Below are 19,512 nucleotides of genomic sequence, written 5' to 3' on the forward strand. Positions count from 1 at the left end.
CCCCTTACCTCACGCATTGCAGAGGGGTCGCTTTTACATCAAGAGCAGTGGCATAACAAATATGCACACTTTGTGTATTTCTGAAAGGAAATTTGAACAAAATTATCAGCAGTTTGGATATCCTAGGAAGGAGGTGCTTTTACAGAGCTAAGGTATCCTTGCGAAATCCTCTCCTTTTGCTAACAGTTCCTACGAGTTGTGAAACGCACCTGTCGGGAGCAATCTGCAGAAGCAACTCAGAAGGGAAAGTTTGTGTACAAAACTTTTTTTTTTTTTTTTTTTTTTTTTTTTTTTTTTGTGGAAAGTTTGTGTACGCCGTCAGCGTCGTGTGGGATTCGTAAAAGGGTTTGCAACCGGTGTTAAAAATTTACACGGCTCTACGCTTCGAGTGGGGAAGTGCGGAGAACAAGGTAGGGAATGAAAAAACAAAATAAAAATGAAGAAGTGAGAAAAAAATATATATTTATTGAGAATGTATGAAGGGATATGCTTGAGGGGGAGACGCTGCAGGACCAGGTGAGGCTCCTGAGGCGCCGCCGCCAGCCCCCTTCCCCTCAGGGCTCTCCTCACAGCCCCGCCCCGCGCGCGCCCCGCCCGTTGGCCCCAACGGCCGCGGCGCGCGCCCGGGCCGGGCCGGGCCGCGCATGCGCAGGGCGGCGCTGGGCGGAGCGGGGCCGGGCTCGGAACCTGCGCGTCGCGGCTGCCGGCAGCCGCCCGGACCGCAATCGGGGCTGGAGCGCGCCGCCCGCACAGCGACGGGTCGGTTGTGAGGAGGGAGTTTTATTTTATTTTATTTTATTTTATTTTATTTTATTTACCTGTTTTTCAACGTTTTTACCTCATTTTCTTTCCCGGCCGGGAGGGGAGGGGGAGAACGCGGAGCGGGGCCGGGCTGTGAGGGCTGCCCGGCCGCACGCAGCCCCGGCACCCCCTTGGCCGGGCCCTGCTGGGCACCGTTGGAGGCCGGCCGGGCCCGGCGGCCGTTAGCGGCGGTTGGTGGCGGTTGGGGGGGGGGGTTAGAACGCGGGGGGAGGGGGCGCAGCGGCAGGGCCCGCGGCCTACCGCGCCCCGCCGCCATTGGCCGGCGGCCGGCAGGCGGCCCGCTGATTGGCCGCGGGAGCTGTCAATCAAAGCGCGCGGCGCCTCCCCTCCCTCAGGCGGCCGGGCCGGGGGTCGCCGCCCGCCGCCCCCTGAGGCACCGACCCGGGGGGGGGGGGAAGGGTCGGTGCCTCACGGCGCTGCCGCTCTGTCTGTCTGTCCGTCCGTCTGTCCGGCCTCACGCAGGGGCTGGTGGGTCCTCTCTGTCTCTTTTCTCCCCTTTTTTTTTTTTTTTGTTCCGATTCGGTGAGATCATCTCGCCCGGAGGCTGGAGTGTGACAGAAATGCTAAGTGGCGCCGCCGGTTCCCTCGTCTAAACGCGCTTGTCGTCCTTGCTTGCAGCCGGTAGCCTTGCGGGAAATGGATGCCCGAGGGAGGTGGGGACAGGAACCCGCGGAAGGGGGCCAAAACCTGAAAGCCTAAGGTATATGGAGCTTAGGTAAAAACGAACGTGTGTCCTAGCGAGTGCGCTGAAGTAGCTGTCAATTAAGGGGTAAAAGAGTCTCAGGCTAAATGTTCCACCAAACGTGAACTGTTGCAGTGTGACACCTGTTTCTTTGCAATGCAAGAGTAATTCCGAGTCATGAAGGCCTTTCAATTCCACATTTTTACACCTTACCACTGAGAACCCTTCAGCTCGTCAATACTCTGAGTATCTTGAGTGCCAGAGCATTTCGTTATGGTGCTCTTGATACCCTGCAAATTTCAATACCCTAAAATACTTCAAGGGCCAAAGCACTTCGTTTTGATGTTTGATAATAATAACTATGGGTAGTGGATGCCATGCAAACAGATGGGACAACCAAACACTTCACACTTCTTATCGTTTCTAAGTGAGTCATTTAAAGAGTGTGACTAATCGCCCCACCATACAGTTGTCAACAAAGCAGTATTTTTTTTCTACCACCCACGAAAACTGAGGAAGAGGTTTCCAGGTTTTGTATGGATGCAAAATGAAAAGTGAAGAGCCTCTTTTGAGCAACAGTTGGAATGTAGATCGAGGGAGACGGCATGCGATGGACTTTCCATCTCTAGAGCTTACTTGGGACTGTTCTGTGCAGCACGTGGCGATACATCCAGGAAGTCAGTTAACTTACTGGTAGGGCAAACAGCAGCACTTACTGTCAGGCTTTCATCTAAATAACAGCTTTAAATGAATTTTATCTGTCCTCTTCCCCTTTTCTGTTTATCTCAAGTTGTAAGTCATTAAGGGCAGAGGCACTTTCTGTAATGTTTGGTGCAGGATGGGTTGGGCATTTTCCTGACAACAGCCAAGAGTTGGTGCCATCAGGATGATGATAATGCTCTGACCGCGTGCTGAGTGGCGGGAGGAGACAATTGCATTTGCTTTGAGGAAACCACGGTAATAAGAGCTGGCTGAGAAATCGGTGTTTCAGAATGTGATAGGAGAAGTGACCTGATTTGAATGTAGCCACGAACAGAAGTCAGCGATTACTTAGCTTGTGAGGTTGAGCAAAGAGAGAGAGAGTAAGTTAACAGCCCCCACAAACATTATCGGAATAGAAAAAGTCTTGAAAGGGAGATACTCAGATGTGACTTTAAGTTAAATGAGTTAAGGAGCTAGGAGAGAAGTATTACGTACTTTGAAGTGCAGTACTGGATGCAGGAGAGAGGTGAATGACAAATCTGGTTGGGAAGGGACGTTTGCAAGCACAGTTACCTGCAGTGGGGGGAAAAGTAGCGTTTGGGATGGAAAATGAGGAGATGAAGGATGCATCAGAATGGATCCACAAGAGAATGTAAGCAAGGTATATTAAATGTGTGCTGATGTCTGCTCGTGGCAAATACATTTCCTGATTCTTCATGTCTGTTGGCAGCATTGACAAAGATTCACTCTGTACTGAATATGTCTAATAGTTAGGTGGTTTGGTCTGTTTGTTGGCTCATGAGCTTTCCTGGGAAGACTAATTACTGAGTGGGAGTGTGCTGAGATTGCTGCTCTGTGTTTCCCCATTTAATGCTTGGAGAGAGTTGGATATGTGGGTCAACTCACACCTCCCCCCCAGAAAGCAAACAAAGAAGCGTGTAACCAATAACTTCTTCTCTGCAGTAAATGCAATGGTGCTATCTGGTGAGTCTTTTGGCCAGGCGACCTCTTTAGGAGTGATCTGCTCTGTCGGTTGTCTACCTCAGCAGGTGTTACAGGTGACTGTAAAAATCTGAAGCCCTGTTGAAAGGATGAGGCTTTGCTCTCTCTTAAACTGAATACTGAAGGACAGGTTTTCTTCAGGTAGTTCTCAAGTGGCCTAGAATTGAGTCATAAGCAGAGAGAGCAGGTAGTAGCACAGCAATCAGGAGGGATGATGCCTTTTCCTGCTTCTAGGAGGCTGGCTGGCTGTGCCTTCTCAGGGCATGGCCACGCTGGTTCAGTGCTCAGAAGATCTGTGGGTAAGCACAGCCTTTATTCTCCCACACCACTTTTTCTGGAGATGTGTGTTCCTTTGTTAGCTAATCCTCAGATTAAAGATGGCAGGGTACAAGTAATGTCAGAATGTCACAGGAATAATTTCCATCAAAAATGTATCTGTAGGCTTTGTGCTAAGGGCGTGGTGGTAGCGACTGAGATAATGCTGTAGTCTCACGTGCTTATCAGTAAATGTTTCGAGCGGAAGATAGGCTTCTCCAAAGCAGTAACTGTGGTTGTCAGAAGTTGCACTGAATAATCACAGAGCAGTGTTTTCAGTGATATTTTAGCCTCTAAAATACTACACGCTGCTGTTGTATTTCCCTCAGGAGAGGGGAAACAGATTGTTACCCTTTGATTTCCTATAATATCCTTACTTGGCTAAAAATAAGTTTGTCTCTGCTATTGTATTTTAAAGTTGGTGTACCAACTGGTGTGCCTTTTCAGTAGGAAAAAGGGACTTCTGGCTGTCTCTGTGCAAGTTAGAAGCAAAATACTTGCACAAAGTGATTTATCTTAACCATCTTTAGCTATTTATTAATAAACTAACTTAATTGAAAATGCTGGGAACTTCGTAAATTTGGTAAATTCCTACCTTAATAATTCTGCAGTCTAACCTTCCGATTTTGTGCAGGACAACCTGGCATTCCCATTATGGATCGCTCTCGGCACCGTGCAGGGAACGGCAATGAGCAGGCGTCTTCACGAGAGCACAGCTACGGCGAGGATGAGAGGCAGCGGCAGCGGGAGCGCCTCAGCAGGGAGGAAGCCTATTACCAGTTCATCAATGAGCTCAACGAAGAAGACTACAGGCTGATGAGAGACCGCAACCTGCTCGGCACTCCTGGTAAGATGGGGGTGCCCTCAGCAGAGAAGTTGTAATGTGAAGTAATGCTGCTGTCATCAGGCACCGCACGTGCTTGTACAACTTCAGTAGCCTGGCAGCTGTTCTTTTTGTAGAAAAGGGGGAAAATCTTACATTTCTGTTTAAAATTAATGATAGCCAATAAAAGTTACCTTAAACAAGACACTCAAGCTGGAAGAAAAATAGAACTTTCTCAAGCACAACACCTCTCTCTTGGTGATATCCAAGCCCAAATAATTAACTTCTGGTGAACTAAAGTAGCTGTTCATCCGTGCTGTTTTTTTTTGGGCTTCTGAGTTGCTGGAAGCCAGCGTGCTCTTGGCAACACATTCAGCATCCACACACCTCCCCTCCTTTGTACTTGCTTCCTCTGTTATCTGTTTACCTGTCTTCCAATTTCACGCTGGTGCTCTGTAAATTTAATTAATTTTACCTAGTTTCTGAAGATTTTTCTTCAAGATAGAAAACACCGTTACTTCTTCATGGCTGTGTTGAGCCAATAAGTGTCTTATCTAACGGCATTATCAAAATGTAAATTTTTTTCAGGGGAAATAACAGCAGAAGAGTTGCAGCAACGTTTGGAGGGGGCTAAGGAGCGTCTGGCATCACAGGCTGATCTGGAAAACAGAGAAGGTGAAGGTAGAGCTGTTGGAGGTAAATAGACTTCGTTTGTATGTTTGTGTAGTACGTGATGCGTAAATACTATTCTGTATGGATGTTTATGGAAATGCTGGCCAACTTCAGAACCAGCCATTTCATGTTTTTTTACCCATTCTGCCTCAGTGAAATGTTCTCCAATTAAGAGAGATTTTGTAGAGATGGAAAATGAACTTAGAATCAGTTCTCATGAAATATTTCCACGTAAGCCACAGATTGGTTTCTCCTCTTTTTCTGGTTTGCCTTTGGTAGTAAATCTAAGAGCACAGAAATAATTTTCACTTTTAATTCTTAAAAGGTTTTATTGTATGTTAGAGGAGTTAGAACAGAAAAGAAGTTAATGGGACAACTGTTAACCTCTGTGCTGATTTTTGTTCTGTTTGTTTTAACAGTGTGGTTGGTATTATGTATGCTGTCCTTATTTCCCAGCAGTATTAGTAATACTGCTGGGAAATAATATTAATTATTTGGCCAATAATAATATTAATTATTTGGCCAATTTGTCAGATTTAGGAAAGGAATAGTCAACTCAGGGGGAAGAGGGAATATACCAAACACTTTATTTATACAGCATATTTTCAGCAAAATGATATTAGCCGTAGAAAGGCGGCTGTCCTGCTAGTGTAACACGCTGAAGTCGGGGCTCAGCAAGCATAGAGGATTTGGAATGCATCATTGTGTGTTGAGCACAGTTGTATGAACATTTATGATTCTTTGTTTCTCTCAGATTCTGACGTTCTTGGAGAAAACTCAAACGGCGATTCTTTGCTGGAATGGCTGAACACGTTTCGTCGCACAGGCAACGCCACTCGCAGTGGACAGAGTGGGAACCAAACCTGGAGAGCTGTGAGTCGAACAAATCCAAACAGTGGGGAATTTCGATTTAGTCTTGAAATCAACATAAATCATGAGCACAACAGTTTTGAAACTGCTGGTGAAGAGTACGTGGGTATAGATAGTAGCAGGGTGTATTTAGAAAGAAGACATCAAAGAGCTGTCAGTCCCATAACCACACGAACGAGGAGCAGGACTGCGAGGGAGGCCAACAGTGAGACTTCAGGCACTGCGAGGACCAGGTCTTTAAGAAGTTCTGTGGCGCAGAGCTCCGAAGCAGCCTCGCACCCAGTCTCAGGGAGGCTCAGGAGTAGAACGAGGGAGTTGGCAGGCCTTCACCAAACCAGTGCTACACGTAATAATTCTACAGCTGCTGGCGAGCAGAGAGAAACGCCAGAAAGAGGTCCTTCAGCAGGAGTCACAAGAGGCAGATCTAGAACTAACGTTCGGATGAATTCAAACCAAAGACTGGAAATTCTGCGGTTGAGATCTACTCTGAGTAGTCGAAGCCGCTCCCCGCTGCAAAGGCAAGGTGACACTGCTCGTTCTGAGGAACACGGGCAGAGACAGGATAGAAATACACAGCAAGCCACCAGAACCAGAAGACAAACAGCACAGCTTTCTGCGCAGCCTGCCGAAGAACAAGCAAGAGGTGCTGCTCAGACTCCTCAGGTTTCCAGTGCAGCCCCGTCCTTGGGAATAACTTTAGAGGAGGAGGAATCTAGTAGGCCGGTAGCTGCTGTTAGAAGGCATCCAACAATTACACTAGATCTTCAGGTGAGAAGAATTCGGCCTGGAGAAAACCGAGATCGGGACAGTATTGCTAGCAGGACTCGTTCTAGAGTAGGAATGGCAGAAAACACAGTTACCTTTGAAAGTGACAGTGGGGGATTTCGGCGCACGATATCGCGATCAGAACGTGCGGGTATTCGAACCTACGTTAGCACTATACGGATACCTCTTCGCCGGATTTCAGAAACCGGGCTCGGTGAACCTTCATCGGTGGCCCTTCGATCGATCCTTAGGCAGATTATGACCGGTTTTGGAGAACTGAGTTCTTTAATGGAAACTGAATCTAACTCAGAAATGCAAAGAGGCGGCCATCACTTACCAGATGTACACGCGGAGCAGAATAACTCCGGTGCAGCCAACAGCGGCAGTGATCCAAGTGAGTTTTCTTCTAGGAATGGGCACGCAGCAGAAGGTGGGAGCGAAACAAACGGACAGAGCGATGATGTTCAGCACTACGGCCGCAGCAATGAAAACCAAGATAGCAGGCAGTCTCAAGATGCTAACAACCTAGTGGAAAATGGAACGCTGCCCATTCTTCGTCTCGCCCACTTCTTCCTGCTGAACGAAGATGATGAAGACGAGCGTTTAAGAGGTTTAACCAAAGAGCAGATTGACAATCTTTCCACACGGAATTATGGGGATATTCACACTGAAGATGAAATAAGTAAAACGTGTAGTGTTTGCATTAATGAATACGTAACAGGAAATAAGCTAAGGCAGTTACCTTGCATGCATGAGTTTCATATTCATTGTATTGATCGCTGGCTTTCTGAAAACTCCACTTGCCCGATTTGTCGGCAGCCTGTTTTGGGGTCTAACGCCACAGACAACGGCTAAAACAATTTATACTGCTCAGTATTCAAGGGTTTACTTCTGCTCTATTTCTGATGAGCCAGATCAAATGAGTTGACTTGCATAGGGGTCCATTTGTGTGGGGAGTTTTGTTAGGTTTCTTTAAAAATAATAGGAAACTTGTCTAAATCTAGCAATGTAAATACTATTTTTCTCCAAGTGCAGATCTAGGAGTACACATAGAACCAAATGATATCGGTAAAGTTTATATTTTTTTAGGTAATTTTGTTATGCTAAGCACTTTTGTAAATACAGAAATGCAATAGTTAATCAGTCCTGCTTAATGTATGTTTTTTTTAACAGTGTAATGGACTCACTTTATTTAGATGACAAATTGTTTCACACAGACCTACCACTGTGTTGAAAAATTAGAGTCTAAATAGCCATCCATTAGCTTTTTGTTCTAAGAACAATTTCTTTTACAGAGAGTCTCTTGCTGGATATGTTTGCTAAAGATATTTAAGTTACTTGAAGTGCTCATTTTAATATACAATATATTTTTTTTAACATTGAAATATCCTTTCCAAAAAACTTGCCAATTTGGTTCTATTTAAAATTTTTATGGCAATTTTTGCATGTGGTTTTACACAATGCTTAACGCTGACAAGTTCATACTCAAAAGCAGAGGGGTTAGTGACGTTATAAAATGTACATAATTAAATGCTGTCTTTGACAATCGCCGTCTTTTCAGTACAGACAGCAGTCAAATCAGTGACAATTCCGAGAGGGTCTGTCTTACTCAACACGATATTTGCTCAAGGAATAAATGAGCACCGAGGATGTCATTTTACTCTTCCAAATTACTCAATATTCATGTTGGTTTTTTTTGACTGCCTTAGTTTAAAGAGGGAAATAATTCCTTAACCATTATATTGTCTACAATATGCATGTTTTGTGCATCCTACTCAGAAAAAAAAAAAAACAAAACAAAGGCTTGAAGTGTTTTTGTACAGAATTTTAAGGTACATGTATTACTAGTCCTCTTAAAACATGTCTGAGGACCAAATGGCAAAAGACACTAAAAAAGACAAAATAAGCTTCCCTTAAAGTTCCCAGATTACTGTATAATTAGATATTAAACTTTATACCAATAACTTATAAAGAAATAAAGTTACAAAATAAATAACGGAGGCTTTGTGTGAATTACTCTTGAGCCATATCCTGTCAATTGATAACAAGACTTAGTCCTTGGACTGCCTTGACAAGACACACTTCAGTTACAACATGTCGTCATGACAACGTTGAAGGGAAACAAAATGGTACAATCCCATCTTAATCTATGTCCTTTTCAGTTTTGCACATGAAAAGCTTGTGTTAGAAGCCCCACAGATTTGAGGTGCTTTTCTATTCCTAAAAGTAGTTCTAAGAAATTTCTTCAGAGATTTAAATGAGCTTAAGGATATTAGTAAGATCTCTTCTGATGTGATTTCGACTGCTAATTATTAGTAATGTTAACACCTTTCTTAAGTGCCTCCTTAGCAATATTAAAAAGTGAGGAGACTGAAATGTTATTATCAGAACTACTTTTTTTTTTTTTTTTTCTTTTTTCCTGTTACGGACAGTGTGTAAATGCGTGGGTGCCTTCTGCTACTTCCTTTTCTCTGTCTGGTTTTCCTTTATATTTGATAGCTCCCTCACTCAGGTCCCACATCTGTAGAAACCGGCCTTTGACTTGCTGATGCCTTGCTGACTGGTTCTTTCCAAGACGTTTTGAAGTTAAATCCCTTACTGTGGGGAATATATATAAATACAGCTTTTGTTTGTTTGTTTGTTTGTTTGTTTTTAACTAACTAGTTGGAATACTGCTTACGTGCTCACTAATGCCCTACAGGTTAGAGGGAGGATGCACATGGCTTCTTTCATTAAGATGGGATTTCATTGTGTAATGGTAAGAGCAAGATTTCTGATACAGTTCGGGACAGGATACCTGTAACTGAGCTACAGGTGGGGAATATTCAAAAGTACGGTTAGTTTTCCATAGAAATCATGGGCTACTGGGTAGGAAGGATGAAGTCTTCCATGCTATATTGCTGTCCTGCTGCACATGAGCTGTCTCATGTTTACCCTTGACCTCATTTGAATGGGTGTCATTTGCTCATCATCTCCCTTCCCCAGCAAATTGTGTGGGTAGGGCCAAATAAAGCCTCAGCGGTTCAGTCTGGTATTGGCTTCTGTTGCTGGTATTCCTGTGGTGTTCCTTCAGTTCTCCGCTCCCACCCCCAAATACTATTTTACCTCCTCAGCGGTTTGTGGGTTCCTCGATCCAAGCCATCTGTGTGTTCAAGGGCTTGCTTTGTTCATTTATTTTCCATGCAATTCCTAGCAGTTTTCAACCCCATCAGTGTTCTTGATCCCTGCAGCTTCCCATTGCAGAGTTAGAGTTTCTGGTATGAAAAGTTTTTTGTTTTAAGACCTTTTACTATTTAAGACTCCTAGTTCTTGTATTTTAAGATGCAATGTCACCAAAAATAACATCTCCCTTTTCATTTTGCTAGTTGGAATTTTATAGATGTCTGCTTTATCCCCTTCTCCGCTATTGTAATTTATTTTAACTTAGGAGACCTAATTCATCTCTTTCTACATAGAAGCTATTTATTTTTAACTATTCCTGTTCAGTAACGGGAGGACTAATGCTCATGCAGTGTCCCAGATGTGGATGCAGTAAGCATTATGTGGTGATCCAATAGCACCTTTTATCCCCTCTGCGGCCTTCTGAATAATTCCTACTGCTCTGTTTTTGATGTTGATAGCTGCTCAACACTGAGCTGATAACCTTAACAAGTCATGCAAAAAGATTCACAATTTCTTTTCTGAATGCTGATTGCTACTCTTGAACTGATTGTTGCATGCTGGTTTTATGTACTATAGTGTGCAGGTTTCTTTTTTTCCCTCTTGGATTATTTTGTTTTGTGTAAGTCAGATTTCCTCTACTCTTTCGTCATCGTGGGCACCATACCTTCTGTGATTTGTCCTTGCTTTTAGTACCGCATTAATTCTGTACTGTTTGCAGATTCTATCACACACTCCTTGTTTCTTTTCCTGGTCCCTTATACATGCACTAAATATCACAGGTATTTCCACTAGCAGTGCCTTCTAGTTCAAAGGTTAACCGTTTATTTATAGCTGTTTAATCAGTAAACTTGTGATTTATTTTTTTTTTTTAATGAAAGAGTAGAAGTAAATGTATGAAGAACTTTGGACAATAAATATGTAATTATCCTTAAGATGCTACCTGTTGAGAACTTGAAATCCAGGTAAAGCACCCTCAGATTGAAGTTTGTGTGTTCATTATTAAATCCTGGTAGGTATCCCTGATTTCCATCCCGTGAGGTGATCCAATAGCATGTTTTATCCTTTGCAAGCGGCTGAGGAGAGGAATAATACTTGCTTATTTCTCATATTTCGTGTAAAGGTGCAATAGCCTTTGCCTGTATCTTTTTTCACGGGTTTGGATATTTAAATACAGCTTTATAAATGTCATTAAAAAGTCATGTCATGTTATTAAAAGAAAAAAAAAAAGGATATGCAAATTAGGACAGTGACATGACACTTCAGCTACTCGAGTTTGTGCATCAAAGTACCGTTGTGCATCATTCATTTTCCAGAGCAACATCCAGTTCGTGTTGTGGTCTGCTATCACCAGAACGGCCTGAGGACAGGCGCTAAAGCAAGAGCATATAAAGAACACGGGGACCACGCACTTAGCTCTTAGCTTCATCATTTTTGCAGTATCAGTCAATGTTTGAGTAACTTTAAAAACTTAACATTTCAAAGTAGCCCATGATAGGTTTATTTTTCAAAGAGCTTTTGTTCACAGGTGCATTAAAGGTGCAGGTGCCTGGAAAATGGATGGAATACAGGTGTTTGAAATCCAGTTTGTTACCTGAATGCAGAAAATCCACATTTCCTGTCATCTAACATTTCCAGCATTATCTAAAATGTAGTTTTGAAAACTTCAGTTCTGACACAATATTGGGTTTTAGGGTCCAGTACTTGTATCTGAGTTTTATTTAGTCTTTTCTACAAAACAAAGCAGTGAAGCCAAAAGTTCAAATTCTGGAATGCCACAGGTTTTTGTTCTTTTTTTTTCTTTCTTTCCTTCTTCCCTCATAAATTGTCAAGCCTCTGTCTCGCTAAGACAAATGATCCAACAATCCACTGTGTTCCTTTCCTCTTAAAATTCAGCATATTCAATAATTTGCTGTGGACATTTTAATTTAGTTGACTTTTACATCCCAACTAGAAGCTCTTTCCCCAGTGAAGCTCTCAGCTTTTTCTGGCAGCATCCATTAGCATATTTGCCCCCCTGTTTAAAATAATGCTTTGGCTACTGTGGAACTGCATTTGTCACCCTGGAGGCAGCAGGAGCCGGACACTTCCCAGCCCTGTTCCTGTGTCACAGCAACCAGGCTTCTTGAGGCTGTGCAATCTTAACAGTACTCAGTACAGGAAGCCTCAAAAATTCATATTCTCCCGTATTTATTGTCTAGTATGGAAGGTGTGATGTGTATGTGCTAATGGCTCCACGCTCACTTTTCTTGCAGCATTTCCAGCACCAGCTGGTGTGAGTGATTGCCCTGTTGGACTGATGCTGCGCTTCTCAGGCTTGTGATTTAGAGAGCATGTGATGATTTGGTGACCTGTCCCATTCCTGCCTGTCAATTAATGCAAGGTTAGCTCTTTTTGCTATAAAAACATCCACTGGAAAGTATGTGCAGCCACTTATTGTGTGTTACCTGCCTGGCAGTGCAAAGCTGCCAGCCCAGAGAGAGCACTGTGGTGCTGAGGTGTGCTAGGAGGTGGCCAGGCTTGGATCAAACTTCAAGTAAAAGGGATGCAGGAGGATGGTGAGAAACCAGCGGCGGTAAGGAACGGGTGAGAGTGGAGCTAAAAGCCCGCCCTGAGGCAGAGGGGTCACTAGTTCTCTGCTACCCAGAGTTCCTGTACGAAAGAAAGCTCAAACAATACAGATGGATTTATTTCTAGTGGCTTTCTTCCAGCAAGCGTGGGGATAGCAGCAGCAGTGAGAACGGGAAACTCTCTTTGGCCTTGCAGGCAGGTGCCTACCTGTTGTAAGTGACAAGAATCCTCTTTTGCTATGCGCTGGCAACGCTTATTCGCCAAGCCATAAGCTGACAGCAGAGCCATGTTTGCAGCTCTTGTGTCTGTCGTTGTAGTCAGAGAGATTGTGCCCAGTTCTGTGAAATGGGTGGCCAGAGATCTTTGCAGCCAGCTCCTTAATCTTACTGTGAAGGTTAAAATACAAGGAAGATCTTGTATAAGACTACAAAAGTGATAGTAACTTGATGTTCAGTGGGTGTACTGGAATTACCTGAAGACTTAGAGTAACCTGCAGTCACGGGTAGTAGGTGCTCAAATGTTGGAGTTGTGAAGTTGAGTAGGACCAAGCTGGGACACGTGAGAAAGGAGGCTGCCTGTGCCAACACAGCTTGGCTTTCTAGTGCTCCTCCACGCTTCCATTATTTCTCAGCACAAATGGGCCTCCCTCAGAGCACCAAGCTCACTTACTGAGCTGCTGTCAAATCTTTCCTCATCTTTTGTTCTTGGACTCTGAGTCTTTTACTGGATGCTTTTAAATCCCTGTCTTTAAGGGAAGAATTTACTTCTTCATAAGTTAATTTGTGATGCTTTTTGCTCATGGTCATTTCCTCAATATATTTGAGAGAAGAATCTGCCTTGTACTTAGAAATATTTCCTACTATCTATCTCAGTTTTTCTTCATTATTTTTAATGAGCATTATTTCTCCAGCCAACTGTCTTCTATTCAGACATTTAATAGGGTATGGTTTACATAAACGTAATTGTATGGCAAGACAGAAAGCTAAAAATAAAGAAATGTTAAAGATGAACAGCCTTGTATCCTCAAACTATAAAAAATATCTTCTAAGCCATCTTTGGTTAATATCTAATAGACGTTTTCTGTTGCTCATCTGCTTCAGGATACACAGCTATTCGTACTGGCATCAGCCTGGGCTTACCTCGGGAAGGAGTAAGATGTTAAGTGACTTGTATCGTTGAAATTAAGAAAAGTAATTTTAGTTCTGTGGAAATAAATAGAAAATCATGGGCAGAAGCTTTAAAAATAACAATTTGTTTCAATTGAAATATTAAATTCAGGTCAACTGGCTGTGCTAATCCAGAACATGTCTAGAAAGCCTTAAATCTGAAAATAACTCAGAGCTGAATTGGACAAGAATGTTGAAAAGATACAGAGGACTTGCAGGCTAAGTTAATCAGTTTTTCCATTTCTTACATGTATTATGTTGTCAGTGACTTTCCAGCTGCTATTCTGGCCCTGTATGCCTCCCTAATAGCCTCTCCTTTAATAATACATAAACTAGAAATGGATTCCTTTGTTACAAAATCATTGCAAACTAGGCAGAAGTGCTTTAATTTCTTCCTATTCCTCAGACTCTTTCCATCTTCCTTTTCTTTTCTTTCAGTATTAATTAAATCTTTTTCTATACCTGCAACCATTTACAAGGGTTTTTTTCATTCTTTCATCTTAGGAGCAGACCATTTCTGCAAAGCTTGTTCCTCTGACACTTCTGAAAAGTTCATGTGAGTCATTTACATGTCTAGAAAAAGGGAAATGATCAGGGATCATAGGCACATCCCTGCTAATTTTCATAGTTTTTCAGGTTTATTGAACACATGGTATCCCAGAATAGCTCTGAAACTAAAATAAGGGGATCACGTTGTTTTCATGTCCCAATACGTCCGGGGCATATTAGATCCATTTCAGCAATGTCTGTTTATCATCAGAAACCAGAAAAGCAACAGAGAACTGTGAGGCCAGAGGTACAACGTGTAGGTGCTGCGCTGTGACCGGAGAGGTTTGTCACACACCCTCGTCTGAACCCAACCAAAGAGGTTACACCTGGTGCGCTGGAGTCGCGGTGATGGGTTGCTCGACCTCTCTGGGTTTGGCTCAGCGTCAGGTGTTTGTTCTCTTCATGTTTTAAGGTTTTTACAAATACAAAGAGGGAATTAGTTCATTGGATGTTTGGTTGTCTGATATATGATTAGTATAAATTTAAACTTTTGATCTAAAAACAGTAGCAATGGAAAATAGAACAGGAAATATGATAGGTTATCAGGTGGGCTTTAATACCAGGTTTCTTGCTAAGGCACAGGCACGGTTAAATCATGGTAATGGAAGTGCAGCAGCAAGGTTTGGCTTAGATCTGGTGTCAGCATGGTTGGGTTTGCATAGCCGAGCAGAATGGCACAGCCCAGGTCTATTAACAGAAGGCAGAGTGCTAAACTATGAAAAATAAACGTGTAAGTGTGTAAAGAAAGGAATCACAGGCATGTATACGAGGAGAATTTTCTGGAGTTATTGGCACCAAAACAAAGTTATTGGACCAAAAAAAAGTAGATGGGACCTTCAGACAACTGGGAGAAGCCTCATGTTCACAGGCCCTGGTCCCACAGGGGACTTGAACCGTGCTGACACCTGCTGCAAGATCCTCACAGCAGGGCACAAGCTGTCCAGGAGATTTCTGGATTATCATCTCACAAATGATTGAGAGTACTCATGCCTGTTTCCTCAGTGCCCCGGAGTGCATCCCATTAAAATTTAAGGATTATTCCTTTCCATATACACCACTGAAGCCAGACAGTGGCATCACGTTTATTGAGTTTGTAGGGTTTGCCAGTTTGTGAAGAGGCTTTGAGACCTGGCTCACCTTTTGAGCGCACTGATCATGCATCACGAGGCATGAAAGACAAATGAAAGACAAAGATTTTAAAGGAGAGAGGGGGAGAATGGCAGAAAGCTCTGCGGTAATGGTATCCAGTCCCACAGTGTGGCTGTGACAATGAAGCCATGCGTACCCGGCTTTCATCAGAGCAGCACGTGCAGAAGAAGAAATGGGCAAGCCAACAGTGCTGTGCCCAGAGACAAGTCCTTAATGAAGTGTACCCTTGGCTCTCCTGAGATGCTGTGCAGCTGATCTGATTTCAGTCTGTACGTGGAAACCATCAGCAAGAGGTGAGCTCTGCCTGGTGTCCTGCAGTCTGCTCTGGGGGGAATGGGCTTAGCCCAACATTTGGAGACGCAGGCTACCTCAAAGCAACATTTATTTTATTTCCCCTCCGTTTACACAGGTCTTTGACCAGTTAAAATAAGACCCGGAGCAGGTTCAGCACCTACAAACTCCGTGCGAGCTGCTCCTTTCCATTCACGCTCACTCCAGAAGGTGTTTATCCCACCGCTAAATTTATCTGCAGTGTAATGTAAATTGCCTGAAGTGCAAGCATCAAACATAGACATAAAACAAAACAAACACAGCTTTGTTTTTCTTCTACAGGTTGAACAGCTGTAGTGGGGGATCGCTTCATCCCATTATTGTTAGCAGCCCTTTGTAAACGCCATTTGACCCCTACAGTTGGGGTTCTTATCCTGAGTCAAGTGGGACAGAAGTATCACTTGCTGCTCCAAAAAAAGCTTCAATTTTTGTGTTGGACCTCTCTGTCCCATCTCAAGTATTAAGCTTTCATCTAGGGCAGTCCCATTAAAATGTATTTCCTTATGCAACACCAGTTCCACTGTGCTGAGCATCTGTACGTATCTTACACACCCTGTAAGCTATTTTTATAGCTCACACAGCTCCGAGCCACATTAGTAATGGCTCATTCCTTTACCTTCAAGCATGTGTGCTCAGGAAAGTGCACCACATTGCTATTTTAGTAGTGAGGTCTTGCCCTTAGCTGAGTGAGTGATGCATGAACAGAGCGGTTGGGCTGCTGTTACTATTCCTCTGGCTGCTTTTGCACGCAGTTGATTTCTTTCCTTCAGTGGACATACAAAGAACTGTTCTGCCTGTACTGAAAGAGCAGAAACACCGCTGTGTGTGAGCAGAGTTAGCATGGAGTTGGGGGATGGATGTGTAGCAGTTAACTTGGGTATACACGCAGTGAGAATGAAGAACCGTGTTACTTCTTGCCTAGCACTCTGTCTGTGTGCATATACGTGTGCCCATGCACACACACATAAATCTCCTTCTTGGAAGTGCTCAAGGCCAGGCTGGATGGGGCTTTGGGCAACCTGGTGTGGTGGGAGGTGTCCCTGCCCATGGCAGGGGGGTGGGACTGGGTGGGCTTTAAGGCCCCTTCCAACCCAAACCGTTCTGTGATTCTACGATATACATACATAAATTGAACTCTGTAGGAAAAAAAAAAAGGGGGGGGGGAATGCAAGTATAATGGTGTAATGATTAAGGTAGAAGTATCAGTTATCTGGCTATCCGATCAGTCTTTCAGATGGGCTACTTCATAAGTATATAGGCACTGTCCCCACTGCCACAGCAGGTGAGACCTCCTCCTTTTTAGATTGTTTAAATTCCATTTCCTTTTTTCCCTTTTTTTTTTTTTTTCTTTTTTGTGTGTGAAAGCTTCTGCTCATAAGTGAAAACCTGAGTTTAGGGTTATTTTGCCAACAGGCTCCTAAAATGTACGCTGTGATTTATTTTATTTTGGTTTGGTTTTGAGGCATCTCCCAGTCTGCAGACTCTGAAAACTCTCTTTGCGCGTACTCAGACCTCGATCACTGGTTCTGCCCTCCCAGCTGATCCCACTCCCTCACTTCCCCTTATCCCTTGTGCCCCTTCCCATCGTAGGCCCCGATTCCCCTTCCTGCCCTGCTGCTGCCGTGCCCCGGGACGGGCTTGGGGCCTGGAGCTGTCCGCGGTGCTGCACCGGGACCGGTCTTGGATGGTGCACAGCACAGAATCACAGAATCACAGAATTTCTAGGTTGGAAGAGACCTCAGGATCATTGAGTCCAACCTCTGACCTAACACTAACAGTCCCCACTAAACCATATCCCTAAGCTCTACATCTAAACGTCTTTTGAAGACTTCCAGGGATGGTGACTCCACCACTTCCCTGGGTAGCCTGTTCCAATGTCTAACAACCCTTTCGGTAAAGAAGTTCTTCCTAACATCCAACCTAAAACTCCCCTGGCGCAACTTACACATCACATCCCATCACATCCCATCACATCCCATCACGCTGTGGTCACGTAGCCAGCTCTCTGGCACCTTGCCTTTGCGCATGGACCTGAGTGAAAATAATGGAAATACTCCTCATGCACTGTGAGTACTGCCTACATTCTGCAAACGTATCTTAAACTTAGCTTTATCGAGCTTTTCATTTCTTCAGCATTATTCTTCTTTGCTTCAAATAACCATTTTTTTCTTCATTATTAGGAAATTACTAACTTGGTTCACTAAAAGCTGGGGAAACCTCTGTGGTCTGCTGTGCAAAGCATTTGAAAGGTTTGCTCTACACGCAGCCTTCTGACAATTGCCAGCCTGAAGAATTCCTTCTGTGAACACTGTTATCGTGGAATAAAATGACTTGATCTGATTTCACTCACTGTATTTTGAATGCACATACAAATTTGGAGCTATTTTGGTAAAATAATAACAGTAATGTTTGCTTCCTGAATTAGCATGCAGGTGTAAAGGAGCCCCAGATGCTGTTTTATTAAGTAGTACTTAGTCTTGAGTATTCAACACAAAATTACATTTTTTTCCCCATTATTTAGTTTCCCTGGTTTGTGAGCACTAATATAGAAAAGGCTCAGTACTTTTCAGTTTTTCAGAATTTTTCAGGCAAATCACAGATCACATTCTTCTACACAATGAGTACCAATTTCACTTTCCAATGCAATTATCCTACTCACTATAATTTTATTTACAAGTGTCATTATTCAAAAGTCATCTGGAAAACACTGATGTGTCTAGTGCTGATTAATTTCCATCGTTAAACTCAAGAGAAATAAGAGGAAACAACTGTACATCAGGAAACATCAATGAACTCCGAATGGGACTTGAAAAATAAAAGAGTGTCCTGCACTTCCACATCCTTGTCCTTCTGTTTTCCCCTCATTGCACCGACAGGTAATGGCTTACCCTACTCCACCCTGTCCCCCTCACCCCCATTTCACGTGCAATTCACCATAATTTTGCCCATTTTCCAGTTAAATCTCTGGACTATGAGTTAGCTGTAAGAGCAGGGTGTTACCAAGTGATGTTCCTTCTGCAGTAGGACGTGTAGGAGACTACCAGATCCTCTGGGAGGCCACAGGTGGGCCGTGCACACGTTAATACTTGGCCATAAAATATCTTCCTGCTGCTCCACACCTTCAGTCACATCCCCTACCTGTCTATACAGACGGTGGTGCTGCAAAGGAGGTCCATAAAGGATTTCCTATCTTTTTCCTCAGTTCAGCGATGCTAAGCAAACTTTCTGGATCTGCAAGTAGCTTTCTCTAGGAATCTTGAAAGCTGTTGCTGGCTTTCTGACCTTTCTAAAATTGTCACGATGAATGACAGATACTGCACATATACTTCAGCATGCTATACATTGTGCTGGCTTTGATCCTATACATGTAAAAAGGATCAAAAACTATATATATATTTGTCCCAGCACAAATATTTGGTTTAAGACCAAGGCAGTCTGATTACGTTTTTGTTTTTAAAGGGAGATTAATTAAGCAAGCAGATCTTTCATGAAATTACTCTTGTCCTGTAACTGGATAGTGCCATTACCAGTAGCAAGCCACAAACTTTGTATTGAGTTTGCAAGGCTTCAGGACTGAAGCTTGCTTTGTCTGAGCTTTTCTTGGCCAGGGTGAGGCTTTGTTTTGACTGTCTTTAGTTGTAAGGGCAGTATCTGTTATTGAGGTGGCAATGGCCGTGTCTAACTTTTGCTTAACTTTGTTTGATACAAACTTTCACGTGGACAGTGCCAAGAGTTGTTCTGTGTAGAATGAGATGTTTATCTCTAACCCGATAACGTAGTGTAGAAGAATACAAGCCTGGGGTGACAGCAGAGTCCCTTGGAAGGCTGAGCACAGGACACTGCAGGGGAGGCATAGGATGACAAAAAACAAAACAAAAACAAAACAAAACAACCAACCAAACAAAAAACTCTCTAAACAACTCTCCAGTAACCAG

General features: G+C 43.4%; 1 protein-coding gene across 4 annotated transcripts; it reads left to right on the top strand.

The window, feature by feature from the left end:
- The first annotated feature begins 685 nt into the window (after positions 1–685).
- On the top strand, positions 686–8,445 carry RNF6 (ring finger protein 6). Of its 4 annotated transcripts, XM_032201614.1 has the most exons (5): positions 707–759; positions 1,441–1,522; positions 4,158–4,370; positions 4,935–5,042; positions 5,773–8,445. In XM_032201614.1, exons 3-5 carry the CDS (start codon positions 4,178–4,180, stop codon positions 7,506–7,508), a joined length of 2,037 nt encoding a protein of 678 aa, XP_032057505.1. In that variant the 5' UTR covers positions 707–759; positions 1,441–1,522; positions 4,158–4,177; the 3' UTR covers positions 7,509–8,445. The 4 variants fall into 4 exon arrangements, with proteins under 4 accessions (XP_032057521.1, XP_032057505.1, XP_032057514.1 ...); XM_032201630.1 differs by lacking the exon at positions 1,441–1,522 and having other exon boundaries at positions 686–759; XM_032201623.1 differs by lacking the exon at positions 707–759 and having other exon boundaries at positions 1,368–1,522.
- The last annotated feature ends 11,067 nt before the right edge of the window (positions 8,446–19,512 follow it).

Source organism: Aythya fuligula, chromosome 1, assembly GCF_009819795.1.
Source record: "Aythya fuligula isolate bAytFul2 chromosome 1, bAytFul2.pri, whole genome shotgun sequence".
In the NCBI taxonomy this organism is placed as follows: Eukaryota; Metazoa; Chordata; class Aves; order Anseriformes; family Anatidae; genus Aythya; species Aythya fuligula.

What these genes read in the sequence shown, in the direction of transcription:
- RNF6 (XM_032201605.1), top strand. An exon ending in CAACCTGCTCGGCACTCCTG is followed by an intron (nt 4,371 to 4,934) that starts GTAAGATGGGGG and finishes AATTTTTTTCAG; the next exon opens with GGGAAATAACAGCAGAAGAG. An exon ending in TGAAGGTAGAGCTGTTGGAG is followed by an intron (nt 5,043 to 5,772) that starts GTAAATAGACTT and finishes TGTTTCTCTCAG; the next exon opens with ATTCTGACGTTCTTGGAGAA.